The sequence below is a fragment of the Perca flavescens genome, chromosome 6 (assembly GCF_004354835.1).
Source record: "Perca flavescens isolate YP-PL-M2 chromosome 6, PFLA_1.0, whole genome shotgun sequence".
In the NCBI taxonomy this organism is placed as follows: Eukaryota; Metazoa; Chordata; class Actinopteri; order Perciformes; family Percidae; genus Perca; species Perca flavescens.
In genome coordinates, this window is record NC_041336.1 from 26,103,191 (window position 1) to 26,125,753 (window position 22,563).

General features: G+C 39.2%; 1 protein-coding gene across 3 annotated transcripts in view; it reads right to left on the minus strand.

The window, feature by feature from the left end:
- The window catches only part of dnah5 (dynein, axonemal, heavy chain 5), a 101,828-nt gene that overhangs the window by 65,255 nt on the left and 14,010 nt on the right, over positions 1-22,563 (minus strand). The window contains exons 8-40 of one of the 3 annotated variants that reach the window (XM_028579917.1): positions 22,221-22,397; positions 21,972-22,085; positions 21,700-21,807; positions 20,664-20,786; positions 20,203-20,418; positions 19,323-19,430; positions 18,932-19,017; positions 18,460-18,667; positions 18,215-18,328; positions 17,809-18,015; positions 17,484-17,564; positions 15,739-15,829; positions 15,316-15,461; positions 14,253-14,430; positions 13,529-13,783; positions 12,325-12,521; positions 12,096-12,189; positions 10,881-11,023; positions 10,584-10,660; positions 10,312-10,436; positions 9,887-10,122; positions 9,299-9,517; positions 8,516-8,578; positions 8,068-8,306; positions 5,475-5,622; positions 5,203-5,295; positions 4,371-4,570; positions 4,016-4,169; positions 3,732-3,895; positions 3,023-3,179; positions 2,498-2,710; positions 1,972-2,196; positions 835-1,007 (exon numbers count right to left, since the gene is read on the minus strand). In XM_028579917.1, the coding sequence (XP_028435718.1) occupies positions 835-1,007; positions 1,972-2,196; positions 2,498-2,710; positions 3,023-3,179; positions 3,732-3,895; positions 4,016-4,169; positions 4,371-4,570; positions 5,203-5,295; positions 5,475-5,622; positions 8,068-8,306; positions 8,516-8,578; positions 9,299-9,517; positions 9,887-10,122; positions 10,312-10,436; positions 10,584-10,660; positions 10,881-11,023; positions 12,096-12,189; positions 12,325-12,521; positions 13,529-13,783; positions 14,253-14,430; positions 15,316-15,461; positions 15,739-15,829; positions 17,484-17,564; positions 17,809-18,015; positions 18,215-18,328; positions 18,460-18,667; positions 18,932-19,017; positions 19,323-19,430; positions 20,203-20,418; positions 20,664-20,786; positions 21,700-21,807; positions 21,972-22,085; positions 22,221-22,397 (5,132 nt within the window). Of the gene's footprint in view, positions 1-834; positions 1,008-1,971; positions 2,197-2,497; positions 2,711-3,022; positions 3,180-3,731; positions 3,896-4,015; positions 4,170-4,370; positions 4,571-5,202; positions 5,296-5,474; positions 5,623-8,067; positions 8,307-8,515; positions 8,579-9,298; positions 9,518-9,886; positions 10,123-10,311; positions 10,437-10,583; positions 10,661-10,880; positions 11,024-12,095; positions 12,190-12,324; positions 12,522-13,528; positions 13,784-14,252; positions 14,431-15,315; positions 15,462-15,738; positions 15,830-16,803; positions 17,059-17,483; positions 17,565-17,808; positions 18,016-18,214; positions 18,329-18,459; positions 18,668-18,931; positions 19,018-19,322; positions 19,431-20,202; positions 20,419-20,663; positions 20,787-21,699; positions 21,808-21,971; positions 22,086-22,220; positions 22,398-22,563 lie in introns of those variants that run through there. The other 2 variants (XM_028579919.1, XM_028579918.1) reach the window with 2 other exon arrangements.

Genomic DNA, 22,563 nt, shown 5'->3' on the forward strand with positions numbered 1-22,563 from the left:
ATAGATAAAAAATGCTGCCCATAAAGCTGATGGGGGATTCAGTGTCTTGCTCAAGGACACTTTAGCAGAAAGGATGACTGACACCAGGACCTGACCCAGGCCCTATGGCTAAACACTGTTCTCCCTTTTCACTGCATACAGTAGCTGGCATAAAACTGCACTTGGAAAAAACAATCTCCAGCTTTTGTTTTTATGTTCATGATACTACTTCCACCTTTATTCATTGTGTCTTTCACATTCTATGTCATTCATCCTCTCTGTCACTGCATCCAGTTTGGAAGAGTAAAGGCAGTAAATGATTGAAAAGAAAGCAGCACAGCTCATACTAGTGAAGAAAAGGAATCAGATAGTGTTGCAGGGAAAGAAGGTAGTGAGAAAATCTAGGCTGTCTTCGTGCCTTCGGCCATAAGGCCAGCATGCCACTTTTGTGGAGAGCTGCTGTTTGCTGGTAGCCCTGTCCCTGCTGCTGTCTCCTCTCATCTCTTTCTCCCCGTCTCTAATCTTTTTTTTCTCTCTGTCTCTTCTCATATTTGCCTCTCGGTCTCTGTTAGTCTGACACTGGCTGTTGGTGGTATTCTGCCTACCTCCCACTGTCTGATTCACTTCCTCTCTCGTGGTCAGTCATATCTTCTGTCAGTGACAGAGGTGATGACCATAGTGGAGAGAGCCTACTCCTCCTTCTTCTTCTCTTCCCAATTCCATCTCTCTCTCTCTCTCTCTCTCTCTCTCTCTCTCTCTCTCTCTCTCTCTCTCTCTCTCTCTCTCTCTCTCTCTCTCTCTCTCTAAGTCCAGTCATTAGTCAGCCATGAACTGTGTTCATGGATGGCCCTCTACCTGTCAGTCAGTGGCGTAATGACAAGCCTTTCAGTGCAGCCCAGGAATTCATTCTGGTAGACAAAGCCCACGTCTGTGATGTTGATGATCATCTTGTCTGAGTCCTCATTGAAGTAGAAACGACACTGCTTCAGCCACTCAAAGTCGTTGGGGCTTTTGACGTGGAGCCGGCACTGGAGTATGGAGGAGAGACAAAGAGAAGATAATATAAGAGGCATGGAGCGAGAAGGGAAGCAAGTTAAAGGATGGAAAGAGAAGATGGTAAGTGAAGAATAAGAAATTGAAGGGCACCATTCAGGAGGTGATGTGAGGTGAAAGATAAGAGGAAGAAAGAGGGAAAGGAGGGGTGGAAGGGCAGTATGGCAGTAAGTGACAGGAAGGTTACATTAAAAAGGTGGAAAGAAAGGAAGAAGAAGGTAAGGGGAGGATGAAAGAGGTGAGAAATTATGAGAGGAGGTGAAAGGAAGGTAAAGGAGAAGAATGGCAGGAAAGAATTACACCAAGCAGATGGGTAAAATGAGTATATGGAGTACAAAGAAATGAGGCAGCAGAATAAGGAGGGTGATGAGTCGAGGGATGAAATACAAAGAGATAAAAGACATACGGAGAGAAAAAAGGATGGGATAGAAGAGTGTCAACAGTTATGAGTTACAGGAGGGAAGTTAGGTGAAGAAGACAAAAAAAAAAAAGATGTTTGGAAACAATGGGCAGGACAAGGGCAAAATGTGTGGGAGAGAGAGAAGACCGGAGGAGAATAAATTGATACAGGTACAAGGGGATTAAAAAAAAAAAAACACATTCAAATAAAGTTACTACACGTGTTCCATTCAGCTTGTAGACCAGCAAGGCAAGGCTTGTGCCTTGAGGGGAGACTTTCTTTCTCTAGGTCTAAATATCACTTGGCTTTGAAGACAATTGTCAGATAGCATTGACTCTTTGCAGCGGACACCATTTGGTATTCTGACACCCCAACCCTCGGGTAATCCCAATATCCAATGCAGTTTTACAAAAGAATAGCTACTATGAGCAGGAGATTCTGAATAGAACAATGTTAAAGGGCTTGTTTGTATGGTCCAATGACATTAGTATAGTGTGCCATCAAGTTAAGTACTACTATATGATCAACAAAATACTCACTAGGTCATCAAATATGTCCCTCTGGTGGACATGGATGGTAATGAGAGTCTCGTACTTGGTCCTCTCCACAGCCCCTAGGTCTCTTGTGGTCATGTCAATCAGTGTGTTGAGCAGATCCAGGAAGAGCTGGTTGGTTTTGGCCATGATGCGGCGATCATATCGAGCATTGGTCAGAGCCTCCTCAGAGTCCCTTGTCCATATCATCTGAATACCTAGCAAGCCCACCTAGATCAAGGACAAAGACATTTTATTAAAGACCTTTATTACTTCCCAGAATACAAAAGTAAAGCTGAGAACATCTCAGAAATCAAATAAAGTACTAAGTACAAAAGATTGATGTTCATCACAGAAATCTTATGCGGAAATGAATTTGCCAAATTCATAATTCTGCACTAGTTTATATAATGTCATGTATCCAACATGTTTTCTGCTCAATACATATTCTTTGGCTGACAATCAGAGAGTAATGTTATGGCCCATGTTTTGAACTATGTGGATGAGTTCTTTGAATCCAGCGATGATCTACCTGAGCAGCAAAGGAGTTGAGGAAGTCGATGAGCTGGAAGCCAGAGTCCTGGATGGTCAGGGCAGCCTGTCGGATCACCAGGTGCAAAGACCTCTGAGATTCCTTAAGCAAAGCATTGAGCCAAACCTCTACATTCCCCTCTGCTGTGACAGGACGATCCAGCTCCACAGTCTCCCCTTCCCGTGAAGATACAGCCAGAATACGGTCATATATCTGAGAAAAATGGCATGTTTTATTGATTAGAATCACATATTTTGTATCCTATTTCACTTGTGAGGTAAGGAAAAGAACATGACAACATTCTCCCGTTCTATACTATTTTTAAATTAGTTGATCAAATGTATGTCCTAGGTATTTTATCCTGTTTGTTGCAATAATTCTTTTCCCCCATACTTTTCAGCTGTGCAAAAAATCTCATGTCAGAGGGTTTAAAAGATGCAATTGGTTTTAGACACTGACCTATTAGAAGGCCAGTTGTGTAAATAAACAATAAAAACACTCTAAGGGGCTGCATGACAAATGTACCTTGTCATGGAATCGGACACATTTGATGTTGTCGAAGACGTTGAGGAGGTGAGCCTGTATGGTGTGGGAGTCAGAGGCCTGGCCCAGGATTTCCAGTAGGGCAGGATCAGAGACAAAGAAGAAACGAGGAAACAGCAGACGCTTCTTCTCCAAATAGCTGTTTGACAGCATGATAAAAAAATAAAATGTTACCTGCAATAGTCGTAACGCACCTTGTGTTCAAAAAACCAGACACATTTACAATGGCTGGCAGCAAAAAACTGAAAATAAATATTTTCGTATTGTAACTAGGGCTGTGCTCGATTGAAGAAATTCTTAGTCGACTAACACTCATTCAGTTGTATCGACTAATCGATTAGTTGATTTAATCGACAGATCTGTAAATCTGAGTTTCTCCGCAAAGAGTCATGCAAAAGCACCACTTTAATTCTTGTGTTTACCAGAGATGTGCTGGTACGTTTCTTGGAAATAAGTAATTCAGCATGAAAAAAAGCATAAAACATGACTAATCGACTAAAGAAATCTAAGTTGACTAAGACCAAAACGACCGATTAGTCGACTAATCGACTAAGAGGGAGCAGCCCTAATTGTAACAGTAACAAAGTGCAGTACTCTTTCCTCACTTCAAATGTTTTGAACTAGTCACACCTTAAAAATCCATATAGTTTTAAGGTGTGAGCTGATTAAGATATTAGTCCTTTGTACCCACCCTGTAAGTGACTTCTGGCAGATCTCCAGCTGTTCGAGGAGGTGAGGAAGCAGCTGTCCCATAGTCTCATCTCCAACACATGACTGTACTACATTGGGCATCTCGTGGGCTCGCATCATGATTTTCACCCATGATTTGTCAATGTTAGAGAAACGCTTTGCTTCCTAAAAAGGTTCAGTCAAATATTCATTGGATTATTAGGGGTTGTATTTTTTTGAGTGCAAAAAAACACACAAATATACAGTATGTGTCAAATATAACTTATTCACTGTGACCTAATTTACCTTAGGCAGCTGTTTAGCAATGTCTCCACCCACAAACACAGCCTCCAGGTAGATCCAGAGGTTCTGGACGGTCATCCAGTTTTCTATAATATCAGTGGTGTTAGAAAGATTCTGAACCCACTTCTGAATCTGGGCTTTAAATGGGGTGTTGTACCTGAGAAATAAGTTACATGCATGTAAGCCTTACATAATACCAAGCACACACAGTGACAGCTTGTACAATATCAGCCAAATAAATTCCCATGCCCGTAGGAGGAGAACAAGTGCCCCACAGAAAGTGTTTGGATGCATTTTAATTTAATGGCACTCATCCAAATCCTAATACTGATGATTATGAAAATCAACATGAACATACCTGTTGCTCATTAGAGACCCCAACATCATCAGGCTGTCCTCCATGCTGGTAATGATCTCTGATGTGCTGTCTCCTCTTAGTAGCAGTTCTCCACGGGTTTTAAAGTTGGCAAACGTAAAAATCTTGTTGTCCCACTCAGCGATCACCTGCTTCAGCTTCTGCTCGATATCCCGCTCTTTTACCGCACTGATACAGATATCCTGTATAAAGTCACCCCAAAACTGTTTTAACAGTAGCAATACAAATGCTATCGGCAAAATAAATATAAATATATAAAAATGTTTCAGTATACCAGCAGATTTGAGTTTTTTTATTGGGATTAAACGTAAGTGATGAGTACAACAAAATTCAATCAGCAAGGGAATTAAGGAATTATTATATAAAGATTTTATACATTGTATTAACATAATCATCATTAACATCAACTATCATTATCAATATTGATAATATCACTAAACATCCTTTTCTCCATTACATCCTCACCATTATTATCAATAACATTTTAAAGCTCAAATACTTTGACTAAATAAACAAAAAATATTGTTAGTGTCGACAGCTGATTTAATGGAATGTATGAAAATGATGCTAGAGCTTAAAAACATCTATTGGGTGCCACGATTAATGCCAAATGCATTGTGAGAATGATATTAAGGCATATTGCAACTATTTTAAACTGTATATTAATCTCATGCATTACATTACATTGTATCAAATACAATTGAAAAGAACATTGAGGACAATGCCTAAAATTATATATTTTTTTGCATTAGTCACTATATGCTATATAAAACTTTTACTTGGCCTGCATAGGTAGGCTACTATTCATTCTTACCTCAATCTCCTCTTTATACTTGAGCAGAGGAGCCTCCATAATGTTGCGTAGCTTGAATGTATCACTTTCCACCTCAAAGGCATGCCCAGTCACCTTAGCACAAACCAGATAGATTTGTTGGTCAAAGTATGGAAACAAGTGTCTATTCATTCCAAATGTTGAGACAACAGCTATTATTATTATTGACATTATAGTTATTACATAAGTTTAATAGTAGGTGTTGATGATGACTGGTAACTGCAGTGGTAGGTTGGTGGCCTTGTTTCACTGACCTCAGTAATTCTCTTCCAGTGGCGACTCATCATAGCCTTGTTAGTCATGAGTTCCAGCAGGGGGCAGCACTCACTGAACTCATCAATTGTTTTCTTCAGGTCCATGAAAGCCTGCCACTCCTTTAGAGCACGAGGCAGCTTGCGACACCTGGTAGTTAAAGTATGCAGTTATCAACAAAACCATGGCTAATACTCATTAAAGAATGTTCTCATCTAGACAAAATGCCTTTAACTTGTATTTTCCAAACCTCTTTCCTTTTCAATTTCCCTTTGACACATGCACAATAAATGAACCATTGTAGAGGAGAGAGTGCAAAGATATAGTGGATGGAAATAGTGAAATTGAAATCCTTTGAAGCATGTATGCAGTGCTTCATGAAAAAACATTTTATCAGATAATTCCAGGGAAATTACTTTGTATCAAGCCAGGAAAAATTCATATGGTAGTCTTTGAATTTGGTGGTCACTTAGCTGGCCTCATTGCTATGTGAGAAAGCCGCTTTTTCAGTTTAATCGGTAAAACACCTTATCAAATGAGTTCTATTTAGTCTGGTTTTGCTCGTTCCAGTTCAGTAGAGGATGCATGATATTTTCTGGAGTTTCTCACTGTCCCTTTTACTTCCAATTTAGCTCAGGTCAGCACAAATTGGGTAAAACAGTTCTATTTCGTAAAGGCTTCGTCCTCTAAGAGCTGTTGCTAGTTTATCCCTCACGCATGCGCAGTTGTGAAGATTTCTTTTGTGCCCTTGTGCCCTGCATGGGCTTCTCTCTCTCTTACAGCTGTAAGCCCAGAGATCTGCTCCCTATTTTTCTTCAGCGACAAGCAGTTTGAAGACTTTGAAGAACAGCGGTGTCCGCCTGTGTACCCCGCCAGCAGTTCTGCACCCGCTTACCGACGGAGGAACTGAAGCGGCAGACGATGGTAGCCGGACGGACAGTCAGGTAAGGTAAGGATTCCAACAGCGGCGACACCCAGACATCCCAGAAGGGGATCTCTTTGGTGGGCAAGAGTCGCCACTGCAGCGGTCTCCATAAACTGGCAAAAGGGTTCCCCGATCCTCTCACAGTAGTTTATCTGGTGTGGACATAAACTCCGCCACTATGAAAACCAGGCTGGATGCATTAAACTCTCCGCTGTCACACATTGCGCCTCACATGGTGGTGTCAGCGCTATCACTGATGCGTCTGCTGGTGTTGATGCCCGCGAGTCACGTAGTGGCTACTCTAGGATGTGAGTAAACACACACATGTTGCACATGTGTGTGTTTACCATCCTACTTTTCTATTAGAGAGGATGGGAGCACAGCTACTTTACAGCCTAACTATTTTTGGTCTAAAATGTCTTACCTTGAGGGTTTCTTCCTTCCGCCTCATAACAGAGAAGCGGAATAAGCGCCTCACCAAGTCTGCCCAGAGAGTGCGTTATCTCAGTATGTTTTACGCACAGCAGACGGCCGAGTAGCTGTTCGTTCACTATATAACACTCACGTGGCTCTTTCAAAACAGCAGCTGTCTCACCGGATGTGTGAGGTTACCACCCACGCTTTTAGTGTAAAGTAATCTGGGCACACTCCACGAGAGCGTTATCAGCACCCACGGCCCTCCTCAGAGGTATGACAGTGGCTGACATCTGCACAAGGGCGTCTTGGGCATCTCCGTGCCTTTTTTCATCTGCTTTCATTGCGCGATGTGTCTGCATGATTCACTCGGTTTTATCCGCACTTAACGGCATGTGATGCGCTATTAGATCTGATATGCCATGTCTCCATCCTCCTACACCAGAGTGCCCATGAGGAATGTGCTTTGCATTATTAATGATTTTAATCTTAATCATGGAGCACCTTCAGAATCCATGCGGCAGGTCCTCACAACAACGTTAAGCAGGCCAGTCATGGAGCCTATCAGGTTTTTAAGCAAACAACATAATTTTGTAACATAAAAGTCTGTACAGTGTGAGAAGGAAGAGGAGCTAGTCTATGCTATCTGCTTGTGGATTTTTGGTGTCAACCCAATAGCAACAGCTCTATATCTAAATAGAACGATAGTTACGTAATGTAACTCAAGATTCTATGAGTATAGGCATAGATCCATGCCACGTGCTTCACTAACATTGGCTGAAGAAAAATGCTGATGTTGGGAGCAGATCTCTGGTCTCGCAGCTGTAATATACAGTAAATGCGGATGTAAGAGAGGCCCGTGCAAGGCACAAGGGCGCAGAAGAAATCTTCACAACTGTGCATGAGCGAGGGATAAACCCAATAGCAACAGCTCTTAGGGGGCTATGCCTATACTCATAGAATCTGGAGTTACGATACGTAACTATCGTTAAATACTGATCAGTTTAATTTACTTAAAGCGACCCTGTGGTGCTTTCTTATAAACAAACTAAAGTTATTTTTACATTAAGTGTTACGCACTAAAACACACTGTGTGTATCCTTGAGATCTAACAAAGAGTCTAGTGCATTTCTTTCCTCATAAAGACTATTTTTTTTTATATTTTAATTCCAGCATCGTTTACATCCATGTTTACCGACTGGGAAACTTTAAATGTAGTATGAAGATTAATATAAAAAAAAAAAACACTGTCTAACCTTGTCTGAAAGTCCAGTAGCTCATTATTGATCTTTTCAATGTGGATGTCAGCCCAGAGGATATCATAGTAACCATTGACTGTTTCGATGACATTGTTGTAAAGGCCATACAACTTCTGCAGCAGCGCCAGCTGCTTCCTTATCTCCAACAGCTGGGGATGCTGGGTAACAGGAAGTCCAAACAGCTCCTCTCCACCTGTATAAGTGATGTACTTCCTGAACAGGTTGTCAAATCGATTCTAAAGAAAAAAGGAATGGCAAAAAAATATACCAAATCAGTACAGTACTTGAAATAAAAATCATATAAATGTACCTAATTTAGCCATCATGTTTTTCAGCCATTTTACATTTGCAGTATAATATATTTGATTCCCCATGTATACATATTACACACAGTGAAAAAAGCAAGCACAGTTATCATGCTCAGCTCAAATCGTCAGAAACAAACCTGGAACATCATGAGTCTATCACTGGCATCCTGAGGAGCTAGCCCTACCACCATGGGGCCATCCTGAAGCAGAGAGGAAAAAGTAAGTCTATGGGTACATCCCAATTCTTTAATCTTAATCTCTTAAATCTATCAACGTTTCCCTCATGCATCTTTGTCCTTTTCACTGAAGAAGCGAGGAGAGATGCAAGGAAAAGTTGTGAGGAGAGAGAAATCAAGGAAACACGTTTGTAGGAAAATTAAACGTAATTTTCCGATGACAATGGCACAGCTGGATGAGCTGTCAGTCAGCTTTAACAGCTCTGTAGCGATTTCTAAAGGTTTGTATTTGCTATATAAACACTAATAATTATAATACTAATACATTAATCACAAAGTTACCACCACCAGTGCAGCAGTGCTTTTTCTGTCTCTCTCTCTTTGTTTCCCTTATAATACAGAATGCAGGTTTTGTTTAATTAACGTGCAGATGTTTGTTATACTGTGTACTGATCAGTTGAACCATAGTGTGTATGTGGACTTTGCAGCTCAGACCCTACATGCATTAACCATTTCTACTGGCAGCAACTTGTAAATTTGTTATTTAATAATCCAGGTTAGGATTGCATACTGTAGTTTTATATACTGTATTAATTGTGTTAGCCCAAATTTAATTTCAATTAAATCCTTGATCCTTGAAGGGAAGTTAGCATTATACAGGCGTTGATGGTGAGGGCTGTCTGAGCCTTTGTCTGTACAGACATGCATATGCATCTTGCATTTTTTGTCTCTTTTTTCTTTTACCTTGTCATAATCCTGGTAAAAGTGTTGACAGTCTTCCAGGAAGGTCTCCACATTGCTGACCAGCTCTCCTCTGAAGTTGGGCTGCAGGGCAACGAGCTCATTCTGTATCTCTGTGCTCCGGGACAGCAGCTTCTCCCATGTGTAACGCAGCGTATCCACCTTATCAGCCTCCTCTTTTGCCACTGACAGTTCATATTTATGAAGCATGGCATAAGACTCCTGTGAGGATGAAAAAAACTTTCACCTGACATCTACAAATATTGGCAAATATATACATATAACTTTGTCAAATGAATCAAACATTGACATAAAACATGTAAGAGTTTCAATTCCTGCACTTCCTCTGCACTGCCTTTGAGCTTTTTGATACAGAACTCTAAAGGCTTTCATAAACATTATGCAAATGCTTTCTGTTCATGTATACAATTTGCTATTGAAACCCATTCACCATACACTCCTGAAACACTCGAACACTGCTGAAATGCTCTCATGTACACTACTGAAAACATCTAGTCCTAGTCCAATTGTGTGTCTGGAAAGGGGGTCAGCAACTACCATGCTGTATGAAAGACCTAATGCTGTGTTTACCTCTGTGGGACCAACTTGAAAATCAATAGATATTTGGTGCTCTCTGATCTCCTTGAGTGCTGCCATGGCGATGCGAATGTCATCCAGGTCTTTGATCTGCCTATTCAGTTTCTTTCCTGCTTCATCAACAAAAGCAAAGATCTGCTCCATGTCTGAGCGATATTTCTTGTTACAGTACAGTCCGTAGTCCACCATCCAGTTCTTGGTTTCAGCAGTGAGGGACATCTTCAGGTCCGCTGGTACAAAGAAATACATGTGAGCATGCAGAGATCAGTGATGAATTGGCTAAAGGTCAATTTTATATTTTGTGTTTGTATAAAGTTCTTTTCAGATGCCTTATCCATAATGAAGACATTTTCAATGTGTTGTTAGTACCAATGGACAGCTAGTTACAATTCCAGCAAAATATTGCAACTTAATCTAACCTGTGAATAGAGCCAAAGCTCCTACAGTGATGTACTCTGGTTCAGAGTTTATTTCCAGCTCCAGATCTCGATAGAAAATAATTTGGCTTTCAAACTCTGATAGCAAGGGACTGCCCTGGATGAATCTGTAAAAAAACAAACAAAAAAAAATCAAATAGCGTTGACATAAAGCTGTTTTCACTGGCAGTTACTTGATGCATGGTAAATAAAACTGTTAGTTCTCAGTTGTAGAGTCAGATAAGAATATCAGTCAGACATTTTGTTTATTGTACTTTCGCATGGTGTCTTCACGGTCCTTTCTCCAGATGTGATGGTAACGGCTAAAACGGTCCAGAGCAGTCATCACTTCCTATAAAACAGGAGTTATGTAAGAAATGACAGTGACTCCCTTTGTCCATTTACAGTGGACAAACTGTTATTGTTGAAGCAGACAGGGTATAATACATATTAAAAATATATCAAAGATATTTAAAAAAACAATAGATGGACAATACAGTTTAGATTCTGATGTATGCATCTTTAATTTGTTTCTCCTTGTTCCGTACAGGTTAGGCCAATTATATACATACCTTTTTGGTGGAGCTGATGGCGGTGCTGAGAACAGACACTAGTTTGACTATTTCCTTGTTCTCAGACACACTCTTGTAGTAGTTTCTAGCTTGGAATGGGATAGCCTGGATTACAGATGCTGACATATCTGAGGTGCTGCCCTCTGAAAAAGTAAAGAGTTTGGAGGACAGTTGTTGTGAATGTACGGGGGGGGGGGGGTTATGGATCGAAACATTTTTAAAGCGTTTTATCACAATACAATACTAAACTGATCTTTTGGACAGCAATGTGATATTTGCTGATATATTCCCTGCAATTTCAATTTGATTCAATTCAGGGGCCTGCGATGGATATGAGACACAACTCTAAAAAGCAACTAAAATATGATTTGACTTGATTTATTAATGACCTCTTCCAGTAATTTCAATCAACACAAAACTATTCTATTTAATAAAAACAACAAATATAAAGTCGGAATTTCCAAATAAAGGCGATGATATGTAACAATATTTTCACTTTGCATCGTTGATATTGGATCATTGATCATTGAATCTATAAATCGATCCATATCAATGTATCATTACACTCCTCATAAACAGCTTGGGTTTTGCTTGGAATCCTTCATTTATAATTATACATCCATAAAGGATTGTTTAGCGAGTTTTAACAAGTGTTGATGATGAGGTTGAGTTAGGAGTTACAGGTGTGGACACTGGCGAATGATTCCTCAAACATAAAATGCCTGTTTCTTGTGTCAGTGGTTGCCTTAAATAGCATGTTACCTAAACCTAAAAGTTTTTATATAAACAATATAGAACCTATTCATATCCAACTTTTTAATTCAAATAAGCAAATCAATCACCCTGCTTTGTCATCCATTATTATGTTTCACATTTTTACCTCCATGATAGCAGGGGTGCAATGTGACTGAAAGGGCTGCTCTACTCAAATTAAATTTTAAAATGTTGTTTGTTTAAATGTCTTCCTTCCAAAACCACTGACATATTCATGTCATTTCCATCAACACATCTCTATCTGATCCTAGTCAGTTGTGGCTTTGCTGTGCTGAGCTGTAAAATAAGGATATTTGATTATCAAGTGACTGTGGTGCAGTAGCTAATAATAAATGTTCTGGTCTGCATGTTGGAAACAATATGGATAAATCTCTCTGAAGTCAGTGTTGAGTTGTTGAACTGCTGAGGATAAGTAAGGTAAGGTTTCATGTCCTCTCATACCAGCCAGGCTTCTGTATGTTGTTGCTCCATCCTCTGATTCACTCTCAGAACTGTCCCGTTTCAGAGCCGCCATCCGTCTTTCATTCATTTTTCTCTGCAAAGGGGAAACGGACATAAGGGAAGACTTCAAGGCTTTTGTGATAGACTAGAGAGCAATTCTTTCAATTCAAAGGTTCTTCAGATGTATAACTCCATTACTTTTCACAAATGATTGCTCGGTTAAACCCACCTTGGAGATCCTTTCCTTGCTCCACTGGCTGACTCCTTTGCTGACACTGACCACACACTCCACAGCCCGGTTTAGAGCCTGTTGGACCTCCTCCAGAGCTGGGACCATGGTGATGTTAGGGATGGAGAGGGTCACATTGACTCTAAAGATTGCCTGCTGACCGCTGCTTTTGCCACGACTTGGTGAGTCACTCTCAGCTACACGGGGAAAGAAGAGAAGCTCTGACACAGTGTGGTAATGTCCAAAGATGGATATTTTATGAACTCAGTGGACAGAACGGGCAACAATCAACATCTCAAGTCAGAACTCATGGTACCTAATACTTGCTTCCAACAGAAGAAGGATAATTGTTTTATTATTTGATACTTTTTTGCCTTCCAAAAATGCTTTTACTGTACATCATTTGACAAGTCATGATCATTGGCAATCTTAGACCCTTTTTAGGGGGGGCTCAAACCCAATTAAATCTCAGCCCCCCTAAAAATTATAATAACAAAAATATATCAAACTTGACACTAGTGCTTCAAGTTAGAGTTTCCAAACTTGTCTGTTAGTGACAAAGGACAAACAATTACAGGTTCAAAGGGCTTGAAACAGGAGTAATATCCTGTGTCGCTGTCACCAATGCTATGAACCCAGTCAAGGAAAGGGTCAACAGAAACGTAGTGTTGGCCAATCGGAGGTGGTTGTGCCAGACTCCCTCCTTTGGCTGAGTCTCGTTCTATCTAATCTGTCAGAGGGAGAGCAGGAGTGTGGTTGTGAAGTTTAACGTTGGTAGTCCCCAGAGGAGAAATTGGTAATTTCATGGCTCAGATTAGAACCCAAATTGAAACGTAAGCAACTCAAATTGCTGAATGTTAGAACATTGTGTCAAATTGGTCGTTATTACTGTGACTTATAAAGTGTCAGGTTTAGTTAAAAACATTAGCTGACGTTGTTGTTGTTCGGTAACTATCTCAGAGATTATCGGCTAATGAAATTACTGATTTAGCAGTTGTTTTTTTTTTGCATGGCAATGTACCCATGTCACATTCTCATTAGGAGCTGAGTCCCCTTAAAGGTCTGATCCTAGAATCGCCCCTGGTCATGATTAAATAAAAACAAAAATGTAGCTTTTACATAAAAAATATTTTAGAAATAATTTTATATTAAGATATGGCCAAATACTGAGAGCAGCTAAATGGTTACAGTACGCAAGACCCACCCAAGAAATTCATGAGCGAGGAGGCGTGGATACGCTTGCGTAGCATCTCCAGGGTGTTGCGTGTCAATCTGAGCAAAGCATCCACGTGGCGGTGGTTAAAGTAGGAGAGCAGCTCCTGGGCTTCCTCCTCCATCACTTCCATCAGGTCCCTCTTCTTCTTCCTCCTCACCAAGGGAGAGGAAGGGCCAACGCTTGCAGGAGGGAGCAAGGTGTTTCTCGAGAAGAGACGGCCCTCTGAGCGGCCTTCATCTTCACCTGAGATGCAAGAAGCGGCACATTTATGGTGAACATTGACCCCTTTAGCCATATATTAGACCCCTCTAACATAGCAAATACAAACAGAAACTTGAGATAGATAGAGATATATATATATATATATATATATATATATATATATATATATATATATATATATATATATATATATATATATATATATATATATATATATATATATCAGTAACTCTGTTTTATCAGTATATGGGTTTTATCAGTATATGGGTTTCAGATTGCCTTGCATAAGCTTAAAAAGAGGCAAGACGTCAATTAAAGTTGAACTAATAAAGTTATAACAAATTGTGGCCTTATTAGTGTTGCCCTTTCTATTATTTCATGCATCTGTTCTGATGTGAGATTTGATATTAACCTTATTTCTTCTAGTAAGTTCCATTGCACCTTTACATTTCCCATTCTATTTGTTCTCAAAAAGAAAATGTTAGTATACCTTCACTGTCAATGTGGTCTATGGTCTTGCTCTCAGCGCAGCTTTCTTCCTCTATCTTCTCCACCTCCTCTCTCTGGTTGTGGTCAAACTCCAGCAGCATGTTGATCAGTTCATTAGCAGCCTCCTCCACCAGTGAGCTCTTAGTGTGGAGACTCTGGGCTTGTCTTATGCACAGGTCCTATACAAATATGTATATATATATATATATATATATATATATATATATATATATATATATATATATATATATATATATATATATATATATATATATAAAATATGTCATATAAGTGGTAGTGCACTGCAGCATAACATTAGCTTTAGGATTAAACCAGGGAAGCTTCAACGACAATAATACTCTTTGGATATATTTCTTTTTCTGGATACCAAGGGCACATGATTGATTCACTGCATAAAAGAAAATTACGTAATTTATTTTTAATTCACCCTAATTCAACTCTACATATAGAACTATAATAAAGTTATCTGGGCAAAAAAATCAAATAATGTGAGCTTTAATAACTATCAGCAATGTCTACACAGTAATGGACATCCCGTGACATGGGTTGGAATTTGCATGAGTCAATATGTACTTTATATCATTGTATGATACAATATACTGCTTTGTCAGCAGTCAGTCATTCACATAACTTTGTTTTGATAAACTTAGCAGCTATTTCATCACAACAATACATCATGATTGATAACATGTGGCCTTGACTGCTAATGAGCCACTTTGTGCTCATCCACAAGCAGTGTCACAACAAATATATAGAAATAGCCTTGATGGAGGGCATATTAACATATGTTGTACAAAATTTACCATTTATGTAATTGATAATAATTGAATGAATGCCTTCAGAGAATAAAAACTATTATTTGAGAAGTGTATTAAAGCTCCTTTGCATGCAATTCAATTTTTATCTAATCATAACATTTATCAAATTATAGCAAGTGAGGTGGGGGCTGGGGGTGTTGCATAATTTAGAAGGCGGGCTTAGTAAAACTATAGCTACAGACTAATATTGTTGTTTTATTTGAAAGAGACTTTGCATTTATTTACCCTGGTAGTCTGAACAAACTCCTCACAGGTGACTGGCTCATCCTCTGGCAAAACACACAGTGTGGATCCACTCATCTCCTGCAGTACTGCATCTATCCTAAACTCCACCAAGTCATTTACCCTGTCCATCAACAGCTCCAGGTCAACTGGAGAGACAAGACAAAGACAGCGACACAGACCAACAGAAGAGGAGAGAAAGAAGTTGTCAAGCATTGGAAGAAGGTAAGAGAGTGGTGAAAGAGGAGGCAGATAAAAGGATAAAAAGAAAATGTAGAGCATAGAGAGTTACTTATGAGAAGACTCACACCAACAGCAATACAAAAGGAATCAATAAAAATCTTTTCAGATGCTGCCAGTAATGAGTTGCAGGATGTCTTATGTGTCAGCATGTGGGTCATTGATATTGCTGGATTTGTTGCTTACCCAAAGCCTTGTCGATGCGGCCAAGGTACTTGTCTATGTTCAGAGAGGTCCAGTTGATGGAGGTCAAACCTGGTTGTATAGCCTCATCCACCTGTCAAGTCAGTGATGTATGATGATGCACTTTGTACAGTAGCGGATGTGTCAGTTGCATTCCGTCGCATGTTAAATATTAGTTAAAAAAAAAAAAAAAAAAAAAAAAAAAGGTCTTATTCCTTTATAATCATGTAAGCTACTCCTAATATGTCTACTTGGGTCCCAATAAGACAAAAGCAGCTCCACCAAAGCTGTTTAATAAAGTATTTTAACAAGCCTGAGGAGGTACAATTATTTCACTAGGGGAAAAAAACAGAGAAAAGTCAAAAACAATATGATTTCTTAACCTGAAACATTTATTTTTCTTTTGCATCCTGTATTTTTTTTTAAAAGCAATGACAAAACCTCATCAATTCTCTCCAACAGTTGTTCATTTTCGTTGTGGCGCACATAATAATCATAATGATTGAAATACCTTTGATGCATAAATTAACATATTTTTTCCTGTATTAAGTCATGCATGAGATAGGCTACTATTAATCCTTACTGATAGTTCATTAATGAATTCATGCTTTTTCATGCATGAAGTCATGCAGGAATTGATGATAATTCATACCTTTAGTATAAATTCTTAACAATAAAGCTATTAACTTACACCACCTGTTGCAGGGGGATAAAACAGCTTTACTTTTACATACTAGTCTCAGATTTTTTTCACCGGTAACATACTACCACCAACAAAGTCGCATTATTATTTGGACGGAAATAGGCTACTGTACAAACGGGATTCATTTGGTGGATCGTAGTTAGGCGCGAGCCATGCTAGCATAAAGTTATTGTTGCTAAAGCAAAACATCGGCCCGTTTTCTAATTACAAATGAATAATGCATTATCCAATGATTCCCTGACCCTTCTGAATGTTCTGTTTCTTTCCAGTAAAAAATAAATAACATGCAACTTGTAACACATTAGCCTATGTCAGCCTATCCATGAGTTTAGTTGATAATACTACAGCCTAGCTAGAAAGCTCACCTGTACCGAACGTTAATGCAGTAAATTAACTTGGTCTCTTTCGTGTTGTTGTTGTTGTTTTCTTCTTCTTACGCACGTTATGGCTGTCATTAGGCTAACGGCAAACGTTTCCATATTAGCATTACACACACAGAAAGTGCGGAGAACTGATTGTGTAAGTACTCGAGGTCCATAGAGGCCTTACCAAACAGAAATTGGGATCACCTGGACGGGAGGGGTTGGCTACACACACCTGTGCTCCAAACTGAATTACAATTTGTGAATAGCACATGACATGCAATAGGCTAATTAAAAATGACATTAGCCTCTGTAGCGGATTAAATCTCTATACTCACTATAAATCATTGTGACTGTAGTTTTTAATAAGATCCCCTTAATGTTCTGTAGGCTACTTAAAACAATGATATAATTATTAGACATTGAATAGGCCTATACAGCCTACTCATTAATAAAGAGAGCAAAAATAGGCTATGAGCCAATAAATTGTTAAATAATTTCAAATGTTATCATTAATTACAAGTTAGATCTTGGGTAGTTACTTTTAATTAGAATTATATTAATCATAGATGTATGAATATAATAATATATTGTATGAACCTCTATCCAATAAACAAATAGCATGCAGGATATGGGCTATATTTTTAAAATGCAACTTGGGTTATATCATAACCATATCTTACCTTAGCTACATGTGGCATGGCCAGCTGTTCAAAAGCACTTTGAATCTTGCTCCGCACTCTGGTGTTCTCACTCAACATTAACTGGAAGGGAAAAATATTGAACTGATTTAATCAGTGGAGAATGCTGTAAGTAGGCTACAATTGGAGTGACCTACTTTTATATAATGTATGTACCTTTAGATTATGTATGGCTTTCTAATTTAATTATGACAAAGAATACCGGCTTTCATACTTTTTCATAAATGCACATTTAACTTTGGCTCCTCATATTGCTTCTTTAAATTGTATGTATTTGCAGATGTGTACAACTTCATTTACTATCCACCTGTAATTTATTGTAGTTCTTTTTCAGGGTGTCCCTTTTCTGCTGCAACAAAGCAGCGAATGGCGGGATCTCCAAATGCATCTTTGTCATGCAGTTTGCCTCCCTGATCTGGGTCAGAATCTCAGGGTCAAAGTTCACAAACAGCTCCCCTGTCTGTGGAGACCTGACCAGGAGAGAGGCCTGCAGGCCGACCCGGGCATCCTCCATCTGGGCAGGAGGTATCGACGTGGGTTGGGTTGTTTAGGGAGGGTTGTGAGAAAGGAGAGGTAAAAGAAAGAGAGATTGGTGAGAGATCGAAGGCATTGAGTGTGGATAAGAGGGGAGAAAACACACTCAGGTGTATGTGCATGCTGTATAGGATCATTAGACTATAAATATCCATATTTTATGTGCATCATCCCTTTACCTTTTGCATCCAACTGTGATGGTATAGTATTTCATACTCCAACAGGACCCTTGCTAGCCTGTTAAAGTCCCTGATGATCCTCTTGGCCTCTGGTGTGGAAAGAACACCAGGATGCTACACAGGGATCGAATGGTACTGTATAACTCCAGAAGAAAAGTGCACTGACAATTCTACTGTAAATCAACAACAAACAACACCTAGGCGAAGCCAAATGTCATTGTATAGAGGCAGACATTCAATATTACCTGTTGAAAGAGATCCATGGGACCCTGGATCCTGCTGGACAGCTGCCGAGCCCACAGTATACGGCCCGCCACTGGGGGCAAGTCCCGGCCAATGGTGGGGTCTAGTTTCTGCTTCATGTATATACGAGAGACCATTTCAATGTCCCGACCATAGTTCTGCAGAATTCGCTGATACATCTCATCAATGCCAAGGTCTGGGATGCCCAGTCTGTTTTTAGTGAGTTCAAAAATAAAATAAATTCAAAAATAAACAACCAATATTAGAAGAATTAAATAAATTAGATGAGAGTAGAATAAACTGTAATAGGGTATTCAAGCAATCACATCTTCCTGCTTGCAAATGCAATTAACTAGTAATGAGCTGGTAGAATAGAGAATTAGCAGTTTTCTGTGTTGAGCACCAGACTGAGAAATAATTGTTTAGATGACCATGCATTGGAAGATAGCAAGTGCTAAAAAAAAAATGGGTTACCTTTCAAATTTCTTCAGCACATTTAGAGCTCTCTCTGTATTTAGAATTTTTTCAAAGGTGCTGTCCATGAAACTCTTCAGCTGATTCTGGAATAACAAAGGCCAATGGCAAAGTAATAATTACAAAGGGGACAGTCGAGTAGGATATTTTTAAATACAAATCCATCCTGGGTCATGTGTAACAACGTAAGTCACAGGTGTTTTCACTTATTGCCTAATGAAACCTTTTCTCAGCATAGTGTGGGTATGTACAGATTTGCATTGCCCCATCCAACTTTAACCTGAGCAGAAGCCTAATCAGCCGTAATAACTGAAACGTGAAGGCCCATTAATTGTACTGTACACTGTAGAGGAAACAAACTAATTATTTGTGTCTGAAATAGTAAACTTACATGAAGCTCAGAGGTGCTTTTGCAGAATTCTTCATAGTCAACATCAAAGTCAGTTCTCCTTTGGTCTAGGAAACTGTAATGTTTATTCTTCATGTTCAGCACAATAGCCTATACCACACACAAACACACAGGCATGCACACATATATGTACAAGTTATATTTCTATACACTCATACATCAAATATTCTAATAAACTGGACAACATGCAAAACATTGACTAGTCAATTGCGCAAGAAAATAAATAAGCAACAAATTTTGAAGTTGGTTCTCTGTTCATGTTCCATGCAGTTAGTCATATTGTTGTTAAGTGATATGTACAGTGGTAAAATGTCATGTCTATGAATTTTACCACTGTATGCTGTCAACTATAAAAATGGGCCATGCATTAGCCTACTAAAAGTTGACGATTGCGGTAAGACATTACCTCCCATTTTCCCTGCATGTCTGCAGTCTACATCCAAGGAAGCAGAAACAAACAGACATCTCACATCAATATACTCTCTAGGGAAAACAGCTAAACAATAATTCAAGACATTCAAGTGTTATAATGTTATACTGTAACAAGAAACCAAGCAAAAAGACAGTAATGTGGCAAGATCAAGCTAATGTACAGTATGAAGCTCTTTATTAACAAAACTCAAATTCACCTTTGGACCCATACTGTGGTCTCCTGAGCTGCACTGCCATTACAATAATGTCTTGAATTTCTCTGCTTATAAAAATGCTTCTTTGACATATTTCTGCTTAATCATCTGCTTTACATTTGCCATGCAATGACACATTTCCAACATCAATGAATGGCAGAAGAAGCACAGGTTCAACTGTGTCTCTGTGTTATTACAAATGTCTTGACAACAGTCTGATCTAACAATATACCCACTTGAAACCTGGTGGCCATGGTCTCCAATCCTTCTATCTTAGAGTCTTGCAGGGCAGAGTAAGTGGAAATGGTGCTGAACATTTCCAGGATCTTGTTGAGTCGTCGCTGGAACGTGTCAAACTTCCCAAAAATGTACATCTCACTGAAGTCAAACTGTCTCTCTGAGGGAGTCAGTTCCAGCTTCTCCTTGGTTTTATGGAAATACCTCTGATACTCCTGGAACACACAGTTGGTCACTTTAATTTCCCATATCAAGGTGGCAACAATTGTGTGTGTGTGTGTGTGTGTATATATATATATATATATATATATATATATATATATATATATATATATACACACACACACACAGCTCCACAGAGCTGCAAAGAAACCACATTTGACGAGAATGTAAACACAGAAAAACTAGGAGAGATAAATGATTGAAATTATAAATGCCATATTTTACCAATAAGCATTACCTGGTTTAGGTGAATTGCAGCTTTGATTTTGTCAGCTACAACTTGCTGAGGCTGATCCCATATTGAATAAGAACCATTATTTGTGATGTAGGCCTTGCAGGCTGTGATCATCTGGTTTGTCACCTGGAGGTATTGATGGGTATAGTGAAATGAAGATATACATTTTAATTATTTGTGGACCCAAACAACTTGAGACTATACATGTAGCTGAAGTAGCTCAATATTAGTGCACATATTATCATGTGCAAGGATGTCAAAAAGTTAAAGGAGCAATAACTGCAAAAGTGCTATAATATAGCCCATGAATTTGTGCTCTGGGATGTTAGAAATGTCAATTTTACAAATCCTTTTTGTTCATAATGCTTGTTTTTCACTCTGGGTTAAAGTGCTCATATTATGCTCATTTTCAGTTTCATTACTGTATTTAGAGTTTATATCAGAATAGGTTTACATGGTTTAATTTTCAGAAAACACCATATTTTTGTTGTACTGCTCTTTTCACCCTGTGTGTTGAGCTTGTTTTAGCTACAGAGTGAGGCATCACATTTCTGTTCAATCGTTGTTGGGAGTCTGACATGCGCCGCACCTAGGTAGGGACTACTAGCCAGTCAGAAGCAGAGTATGAGGACGTGCCACGCTGGTAGCTAGGCGAGTATTATAATGTGTGTTACAAATTGAATCCCGTTCGTCACGGAAGTAAAGGCTGGACTACAATAGAGCTGTTTGGAGCAGTTCCTTTGGGGTGGACTTTGGGCTTTTTCACTTTGTAAACCTCAAAAAGTGCACAAAAAAGATATATAACACAATAAAGGAAAGGGAAAAAGCCAAAAAGCATAATATGAGCACTTTAATGTAGCAATGCCCTTAGTAGGGTTTATTTAATATATCCATAAAAACGTGAAAATGATACAGATCTCAGGGATGAAATGAAGACAATATCCAGACTGTAGGCTGCCAGCTTTGCTGAATCCAATTGTTACTTCAATGGGATCCACTTCATCATTGTTGCATTGTGCTGCATAGCAGCCACCCCTACCTTGACAAAAAGCGATGTGATCTTTTCTGATGTGTTGTAGTAGCGAGAAATACTGTGAATCATCCTGATGGCATTGATCAGACCCGGGATCGCATCCACCATTGATACCTGGGGTGAAACAAAATGTATAGCTTGTGAGTGTTTGTACAACTTAATTACTTGCACACATGGACAGTTGAACAGTATTTGTGTAACATGGCATTTCCACAACTTAAGGGCATTTCAACATGGATACAGTGAGATTAAAGAGATTCAAGTTTTTTTTTTCTTACAGGATCACTGTTATACAGAGGGTCACAAAACTTCTCCAGGCTGTAGAGGTACTTGACATTGTCTTTGGCCTCATTGGCTGCATCAGTGATCCTGGTGTCCAGTTCCCGCCACAACTATACAAAAAAAAACTTGTTTTTTTATTAAATTACAATGTTGGCAGAATGGGCTAAGTGTCGTATTAAGTACCATTTGTACATCTGGTACATATAGTCACTTAAACCTAGCAGTGAGTGACAGTAATGTCTGACCTTTATGAGTTTAGATTTGGCCATCAAGAGCACACCCAGTACAGCCTTGACATCAGGGCTCTTAAGTTGGTCCAGAAGGTAGTTGAAGCGGGACATTCGTTTCTTCCAGTGGTCCAGCTCAGCCCGAGGGCCAAGGTCATCAGCCTCCTTTCTCAGCTGGTCACTCTCAGCTAGAACCTGGAGAAGATATGTACTGTATATCTACTCACTGTTTAAGCATCATTTCTGCAACTTATCCTTTGCTTTCCCTAAATTCCAAATATTATATTTGGCCATTTTATTGTGGTAGTTTTGCATCCATCAAAAATGGACCTTGAATTAATTTGGATCATTAAAGCAACAC